This window comes from Capra hircus, chromosome 19, assembly GCF_001704415.2.
Source record: "Capra hircus breed San Clemente chromosome 19, ASM170441v1, whole genome shotgun sequence".
NCBI classification, from domain to species: Eukaryota; Metazoa; Chordata; class Mammalia; order Artiodactyla; family Bovidae; genus Capra; species Capra hircus.
Window position 1 is genome coordinate 10,423,940 of NC_030826.1, and position 9,382 is coordinate 10,433,321.

The following is a 9,382-nucleotide window of genomic DNA, read 5'->3' on the forward strand; positions in this document are numbered from 1 at the left end:
TAAAGTTTATGTTACTCTTGTGTTATTAAGCACTGTGCCCCAGTTTTATGATGGCACTTAATAATAATTATAGTAAAAAAAAAAAAAAAAAGAAGAAAAAACACATCTGGCTGGAAAAATCCAAAAAGAACCACGAACAGGAAGATTTCAGGTCTTTTAATAGTAAGTACTAGTTTGATGACTATGTCCATGATGGAAAAGAGATTCAAGTAAATCAAATGGTATGTTTTTTATATCTAGTGAACCAGTTTGTTTGAAAGTAACACAGTTTGAAGGGAGTTCCTTGAAAACCAAATAACAATGACCTATGAATTTTTGGAATGGGTGTATGTGCTCATGACTAACCAACAAATGAAAATGTAAGCATTGTGAAAAACCAGAGTAATCACATCACCCACTCGATGCAACCTCTGCCGATTGTGATGCTTCTTCTGGAAGATTTTTCTGGCTTTTTGTGGGAACACAGTGCAGACCTTTATTTATAATGAGTTGATATGGGGAGAGTTTAAGGTACAGATTTCTTATCAGCTAAGTGATTCCAAAAACAGAGTTACATATGCTTTAAAAACTAGAGAAAAATAATAGATTTTGTTTGTATATTGGTCAAGGCCCTTGACAGAATTTTGCAGAGAAGTTTGTCTTGTTTCTGTTTTAACATATACTTAGGTACATAAGCATGCAGAATATTGTTCCCATGAAACTCCTTTTGAGTTTAAACTTCTGTGGCCTTCTCTTTTGTTTGCATTTTCTGAAAATTTCTTTCTTTCTTTATTAAGTTCAAAAAATATTTCCATTTAAATAATTTGTTGGAAATTTGTTTCTTCATGATTATATTATCTGAAAAGTGTTTTTGTATGTCAAGAAATAAATATCAACATATTACTATCCACACAACTTTTTTTTTACCCACTATGCTGAAGGTCTACAGCAAGGAAAAGTGGATGAGATTAATTTTATTCTTGCTTTTGTCTTCCCTTCTTTTTTCTTTAAGGCTTTGTCACCTAGAGAAAATGGCTGTTTACAAGGCTAGTTTAAGTATATTTTAAATACAACCACTGACTGGAAAATAGTATTGAATAACTCTAATACTTTAAACTTAATCAGCACCTAAATGCAGCATCTTACCCACCCACTATGGGTTGAGATGAGAGTCCTTAGCCAGGTGCACAAGGTACTCTGAATTTAATGGCTTTCAGAAAAGGCATTTAAGTTATTCCCTAAGCCAGCTATAAAAAGACACTCAACTGTGTTGCAGGTTCTTCCTCCTCCTTTCTTCATGTGTGTACCTTAAATTAATCCTGGATGTCAGAATGGACTCTTTTTTTCTTTTTTCTAGAATGGGCTCTTACTTCTTTCTGCTGCTTGAAAATAACTTGAGGGATGAGGTCATGGGGATGGCATTCTTGTTTTCCTTAAATGCATGTTAAGAGTAAAAGCTATAATTTCAGTTTTTATCTAGTCCATTACTTAAAGAGCTTTAGTGTTAATTTAGAAAACTCTAGTATAAGAGTGCTTTGTATAAGCTAAGGCATGTGTGCCCTAAGCCATTGTTTATAGACATAAAAAAATTAAAACTAAGATTTTGAGGCATATATTTAAAAACTTGAGGATGTGACTAATAATCCATTATGTAACATTTATTACCTAGATTTCAAATATGTAAACTTTTTCAATTTATTTGGATCATGTGGCACTTATTCTTAATATTTTTGGTCAATATGTTGCTATAAAAAGCTTTTAACTTCTATTTTCAAGTGTTTCTAGCATCTTATGAAACACTGAATCTCCCACCCCACCACCCAAAACTCTAAAGCATGTAATAACATAGCACCTTGAAAAATTAACCTCTTTATTAGCCCAGGATAATCTTTGAAAGCTACACATTATGTAAACATATATTCTCTATCAGGCAAGAGTAGCCCTTAATGGACTTACAGTGGCAAACCACTTACCCTTTGCAGTTATTTTGAAAGGAATTTAGAATGATTGTTGCTAGTGCCTTCCTCATTTACCTCAACAACAGCAAAGTAGACCTTTCTAACATTAGGTCTTGAGTCTTAATTTTCTCTTTAAATAATGACTTGACCCTGGAGCCCAAGAATGGTTTGAGGAAAACTGTAAGCCATAGTTTTGCTTAACTTTGGTCTGAAGTTAGAGGTCTGAAGAAACAGGACACACGTAACGGAAACCAGCTCTTGGAGGACATCAGAAAGGGAATGTTCAAGTCGTTGCTTGTATATCCTAGCTGTTCAAGTAAGCCTACAATCATTTCAGTCTCGCTAAATAAGGTTTTTTTTCTTAACTAGCCCCCCTTGGGAGTTTAAAATGATGATATAAGGTATTGTTATTAAGGGTGAAAGAATAAATTTCTGGGAACTCCCTGTTGGTCAGTGGTTAGGACTTGGCACTTTCACTGCAGTGGAGCCAGGTTCAGCCCTTGATCAGGGAACTAAGATCCTGCAAGCTGTGCACCAGCCAAAAAAAAAAACGAAAAGAATCAATTTCTGAAGAAAAGTTCTTAAAAATCTGCAATCTTCAAAGCCAGTCTTCTTACACATTTATTTCATTGGATTTTTTTATATTTCTGTGGTTTATTTCAAGTGTAAGTGGATGCGCTATTTGCATTCTTTTACGCATTATATAAAGAACTACCCAGGGAAAATCTTTCTTTTAAAGAGAAAGTTTGTACTGTTGTTGCTCCTTTGTAGAATAGTCGTTACCGAAAAACAGCAAACAGTTCAGAGACAGCTCTGCTGGTTTACCATACTCACGTGAGGCCACACAGAAGGCTGTGAGAGGAAAGGAGACTTCTCCATCTTGGAGATCTGTCTTACGGGTCTTCTGGGATCATCCATGCAAGTCACTGCCTCTGCTACATATCTCTCTTCAGGCCTTTTTACACATCTTTCAGTATTCCTTAAAGGACTTTTTAAACAACTTCACCCCACACTGGTCTCTCTTTTCTCCCTTCAGTTTCTTTGGAATGTGTCTTCTGTACCAAAAAATTGAGAAATTTATTACTGATTTATAAATTCTCTTATTCACAAATGAGTTCGTGTGTGTGTGTCTGTGTGTCTGTGTGTGTGTGCGCATGCGTGTTTTGAATCCATATAATATTGATTTGAGTTCTTGGACATGGACCACTTCTTGCAGTTTTTTTCTCTCCCCATAGCACCGATTACAGTTTGGATATAAAATAAGGACTCTATTAAGGGCTTGTTGGTTGATCATTAACAGACCCGAGAAAAGTGTCAGCCAGGAGTATGTATTTGTGACCCTCTGGTAAATAGAGTAGCAAGAAATTTCTCTTCTGTACTCCTGCTTTTTGTTAGAGAAAGCAGCAACTGAAATTGTTCTAGAAAAAAGGTGGTGACATTAATACTTGCTTAGAGGAGAACTTTAGGTACTGTTGCAAATACATAAAATACCCTTTGCTGGCCCCAGGAAAATGACTGGGCTCATTTAGCTTTTAGCCCTGTTATGACAGATGAGAAAATAAAGGTTATAGAAAGTAGAGATGTTTGGTTTTCTAAGTCGCCCCAAGTTACCGTTTTTTTAAAATGCCTGCAAGCATTTCTAAATCGGGAGCCTGGTAGCTACAGTTGCCAAACCGGTTTAACAGCACTGCCTGAGCACATTCTAGGTGAGAGGGAGCTCTGAGTCCATAAACTTATCAGCGATCACTATCCCAGTCATCTCAGAACAAGTTGTTTAGTAATGTTGTGTAGTTTCTATGCAAGCCATCCACCATAAGCCACGACGTGATTCAAGGTTCATAGTTCCTTCTTTGTGCCTTTGTTAATCACTGACTTCTGCCTGGTAGGAGGTGCCTCCCAAATTTGCTAATGCATTCTTTTTGGATAAGGATGACGCACAGATTGTCCTAATAAGGACTTGGATTGAGAAAGGACCGCCTCCTCGGAGAAGATGGGACAAGTCAGTGAGAGGGCGGGCAGTTTCTTTTTCAACCAGGGATGACACAAGCATAAGTCATTTCCTTATTAATCGGTTCAAACCAGTTCTTACAGGAACTGGTGGTGATAAATGTGAGACTTCTCAGAAGTCATTCATTTTACTCTTTGTACCACACCAGTGTGCAGCATCGGCTGAGCTCGCCTCACTCTGAGAGAACCAACTCTTCTGCTAGACTCTCAGCTCCTATTTCCTTCTTAAACATGTTGGTGGGAGAGAGTTGTCTCCCGTAAGGGGTTGTGAAAGGATGAATTTTTATCCATTGGGAAGAGTTCACAGGATTTTGCCAGCTCTGCTGATTGTTGTTGGGTTTTTTCCTCTTTCTGTCTAGTCCCTGCTTTTTTGAGTCAAGGCGGTAAGTGGATTTTCCTTTAACATTCTTTCTTGCTTTTCTTCCCAAATGTGTCTTTTTTCCTGGGGTTATTGTACCACGCCTCCAGTGCTGTCCCCGGCATAGGTCCATCTCTGCAGAAGCCATTCCAGGAATACCTGGAGGCCCAGCGGCAGAAGCTTCACCACAGAAGCGAAATGGGCACACCGCAGGTGAGACTTTTCCCTGGTTTTCTTCTCTTTCCCACCCCCACGGTTTCAGGCTGCAGTTACATTCACGGCACTCACTGGCATTTTTAGGCAAATAGAGTGAGGTTTGTCAGGCTTAATAGAAGTTTGAAGCTCTGTGTACCCTCTACTGGCAAATGTCTTTGTCTAAAGCAGAAAAATGTAACTTCTGTTTTGTACTTCTCCCCAAAACGAGCATTGGGCTAATGGAAAATAATGGATATGTTATGTAGAATGAGTTATTGCCTTGATCTTCAGTGATTTATTTATAAGTAGCAAGAATACTTTCCAAGTGGATTAGAAAGTTAAGATTTATAGCATAACAAAATATTGGATTTAATGAGTTCATTTGAATATCTATTTTTGCTCTCTTTTTCTTTTCATTGATGGGAAAATAATTTTTTTCTTAAATATAAACCAAAGCTGTTAACATAACTGAACTTAAAAACTTTAAGCCTGCCTTTTATATAAACAGTTCTGTAGCAAAGAAAGGAAATGACTAGGAGAGGATGAGTAAGCAATAACCTGAAATGGGGAACTTGAAGGAAGCATAGGGTTATTTTTGTTGTTTTTTTTTAATGGCCTTACAACGCTTTATGTGGCCCTTTGCTGCCCTCAGTTGACCAAACATAACTCCAGAAATAGATAACATTTATGTTTTAAAAGCTGCTCCTAATATTGGAACAAGAATATATATAAAACTATCTTGACACTACTCTACAGGTATCCCCATGGTGACTTCAGATAGTAGAATTTAATCAAATACTTGATGTAGTGAAAGACAAGCAATGACCTCACACCCCATTCTAAACTATATTCAACATTGCCTTTAACAAACTGAAACCTTTAATAACTGGGGGTAAGAAGGCCTGAATGTAGATTTCAGGGTAGCTGAAGAGATAAGACTTTTTCATTGTTCATTAGGTTATAAGCGCCAAGTTCTCATTACTTTCATTAAAACATGGTGGATGACTCCCTGTTTACTACCAGACTAATGAAGCATCTCTCGTGGGTTGTTCTGCCTTTCTTCCTGCAGGGAGAAAACTGGTTGTCCTGGATGTTTGAGAAGTTGGTTGTTGTAATGGTGTGTTACTTCATCCTGTCCATCATTAACTCCATGGCACAAAGTTATGCCAAACGAATCCAGCAGCGGTTGGACCCAAAGGAGAAAACCAAATAAGCAGGAAAAGTTTTTACCTGCAGAAATTAAAATGGAAGGGTTCTGCCTTAAAGTGGGAGGACTCCAGATCAGGAAGGAAAATTCCCTTTTCCAACCTGCATCAGTTTTAATTCCCCCCCAACCCCCCGCCCCCGCAAGCAGTTCAATCCACATCTTGCACTGACATACTTTTCCTTTGTTAAGGTAAGGTACACCCTCAGTTCAATCCAAGTTGTATTTCATTAGGATGGAATGTGATGTTCAGCAGCAAAGTTAACAGAAACTGGCCTTCTATTTGTTACTTTCAAAGGCCCACGTGGTGCAATTAAAGAATTCCGACCACCCCCCCCCGAAAAAAATTCCTAAGTATGTTAAATATTTCAAGCTTTTTAGGCTTGTCAAATATGACTTCTTTGTGTTTCTAAGTCATCAAAAGTGTATATAAGTTATACTAGATTGGATAACAGTCTTGCATGTCTATCATGATAAAATTTAATATGCCATCCTGCCCAACCCTTCCTCTCCCACCTTCGAAAAAAGGCCATTTTATGATGCATTGCACACCCTCTTGGGAAACTGATCTTTCAATTTTGAGACAGTATAAGGAAAATCTTGTTGGTGTCTTACAAATGAGCTGACACCATTTTTTATTCTGTATATTTAGAATGAAGTCATGAAAAAACTTTATAAATACATCTTTGATCATTCCAAAATTGTGTCCATTTTCTTGAGCGTTTTTTTTTTTTTTTAATTTCCTTTTAGCTTCTACCAACTAAATTCAGCCTTGCCACATCCACCACGGCCGCAGTCTCTTAAACCTTCATTTATTTGCATGAAAGGGCCACCACCAGGCGTTTCTTGGTTGGGTTGGAATTGGGCAGCTGGCTACATACTGCTGAAAGGGCAGCTTAGGTACTGGTGTATGGTGGGGACTTGGTTTGTGAAAACAGGAGAGATGATAGTATATAAATCAAAGGACATGGAGAGAAAACCTGTTTTAAAAGAAAAAAAGCTTTCTCATAGCTATTAATTTTTAGCTCAGCACATATTCTGATTTTAGCAGACAGAAAGTTACTTTTATATATAACCTAATTTTCTTTCCTTTCTTTTGTAAATGTTTGTTATGTGATTTTTCCTTTTGGATGTTTCTGGTTGAACTTGGTCATTTTATTTTGCTCGGGGCGGGGCGGGGCGGTGATAAATAGTGTCACTTTTCTCCTTTAGGAAAATTGGTACTGACATTATATTGAGTGTAGAATTGAGTTTAAATCTCAACAGGCCAGAAATGCCTGGTTGGTTTGATCAAATCCTGCCTGAATGTCTGCTTGTTTTGCCTACCGTCGTGACATCTCCATGGCTGTACCACCTTGTCGGGTAGCTTATCAGACTGATGTTGACTGTTGAATCTCATGGCAACAGCAGTCGATGGGCTGTCTGACATTTTGGTATCTTTCATCTGACCATCCATATCAAATGTTCCCATTCAGACATTACCCAGCACCATGGTTCATGATTGAAAGAATTGGTCCTTAGGTCTAGTGGCACTTTGAATCTTTTGTGCCATAATACTGTATCAGTATCAAGAGGATTTTATGCAAAATTGGGATAGTCTCTGTGATCAAAACTAAATAAAGGAAAAGCAACCTGCCTTGTGAGTCTTGGAAAGGTTACTTCTTAACCATCTTTTACCCCCTACCTAGAAACTTTCTAGCAATAGTTACTTACTTGAAAAGCAGTACCCAGATGGTTTAAGTAAAGTCACGTTAACCATTACGATTTTTTAGATTCTGTAGGGTTTGTGTAAGTCTCTAAATCAGCTTCCAGTTGTCTTTCATCGCCTTCACCTGCATTTTATTTGGTGTTTGTCTGAAGAAAGGAAAGAGGAAAGCAAATCTGATTTGTACTGTTTGTACAAATTTGGGGATTTGGGGGTTTCTTGATAAATTTATTTTGGGGTATCATATTAGAAAGCCTTGTTGCTTAGGCTGAATGTCTAAGTGATTATAATACACTTGACTTGTGATGGCGACTTGTTCACTCTTTCAAATGAATTTGCTCTGAAAACAAATGAAGAGCAGCTGTCCTCCTTCCCTCCACTGCGTGTTCAGGTGTGGCGTGCTCAGGTGACCCTGCTGAATTCCAGCTGGAGCCATGTGCTACCCTTCTGTTCCTGCAGTTGGTTGGTTCCTTTCTTTAATCCACCAAAGCAGACACAGACAGCAAGATCCCAAAGACACGCCTAGTTAATTCCAGCTGATTGGAGACCAGAAAATTTGTAAATAGATGGTTTGATGTTCCTGTAAATAAAAAAAGGGGGGGAGCCTGGGAATTCTTTTGATTCCATCTCTGTTTTGTTAAGTCTCTTCTGTGCCTTAAATAGCTGCAGCATCTTAACTGCCTCAACTCAGTGAATGTCAAGCAATGACAATACAAGGCAACACATTACAGTGTCTACACAAGTACTGAGGAGCACCTCCCTCCAGACAGCGCTGCGTAGGAGCATGCAGTGTTTTCTGTATTCTCTGTATAACCAGAACCCAGAGGATAGAGCTTAGAGGAAAGAATTTCATTTTCATTTGGATAATGGCCTCTGTATCTGTTCTCTGAAAATCCAGAGAAAGACAAGGCTGGAAGTGATGTTTCTGAAGTACACTAGTTTATTAGGCATACAGAGTAAGTAACGTGTGCTCCTTACAAACCAGCTCAGCCTGTGTCCCCCGTGTGCTCTGTGCTGTCTGTAGCTTTAGGAGGGCAGCTTGAGGCTTATTACTCAAAGCGATCCAGTAAGTACAAATTATGCAAGGAGCTAAATAAAACAACTAACTGCCCTCTTATAAACTGGCGTGAACTCTGTTTTGACTGACCCACATGTGAAGAACTCATGAGACCCCAATCTTTTTAGCATCAAAAAGCCTTTCCATATGTTTTGAAACCCGTTTGCCTCCATGTGTCTGTTAACAGTGGTTTAGATTTTTGCCCCTAACATGTTACCTGGAGAAAGTTTTTAACTCAGCCTTGATTTCATCTATAAAAATAGAGGTTATATATAGCCAGGTTGTCCTAAGGATTACATCAGATAAAATTTAAAGAAGCTGTTAATGTTAGCATGTTAGCAATTTTTTAATTCATCAAAGACAGTATTTGCTGCACATGTGAGAATTTTACAACATTGCATTTGCTCACTTCAAAAATAGGATTTTAAATGCTGTCTGCATATGTTCCCTTGTTTGGGAGTAAATATGCCCTGTCTAAAGAACTTATTGACTAAATCCAATATACAGATTAATAGAGAAAAGCAGAAATTAATGAACTAATGACTTGATTAGTAATACCAAAACTTCTCAAATCTAGAAATAGGCCTCCAGACCTCTTGTCTTCTGAGATGGCCCACACTTTGGCTTGGAGTGTGTTTCTCCCATGGCGGCTCTGGCCTTTTGAGACTGCATTGTCTGTGATGTACATCTCTAAGTAAATCCACTTCTTAACCTATCAAAAGGTGGGGGGGTCAGCTAGTCTAATGAAGGGACAAAGCACAGATACACAAAATTTACTATGAATAACTGAAAATTCTTGTCTAACCTTGGAAAAAGTAGTGTCACTTAGTCGAGTTTGACTTTTTGTGAACCTGTGGGCTAGCATGCCAGGCTCCTCTATCCGTGGAATTCCCCAAGCAGGAATACTGGAATGGGCTGC

At 38.3% G+C, this 9,382-nt stretch overlaps 1 protein-coding gene and 1 non-coding gene across 2 annotated transcripts in view; both read left to right on the forward strand.

Annotated features, from left to right (window-relative positions):
• Window positions 1-5,560, forward strand: part of VMP1 (vacuole membrane protein 1) — a 127,807-nt gene extending 122,247 nt beyond the window's left edge. Inside the window, exon 11 of the mRNA XM_018064144.1 lies at window positions 4,413-5,560. Coding sequence (XP_017919633.1) covers window positions 4,413-4,602 — 190 coding nt within the window. The 3' untranslated portion in view covers window positions 4,603-5,560. The remainder of the gene's footprint in view (window positions 1-4,412) is intronic.
• Window positions 7,048-7,139, forward strand: MIR21 (microRNA 21). The gene has a single exon (NR_129651.1). It is a non-coding gene; the product is annotated as a microRNA 21 (primary transcript).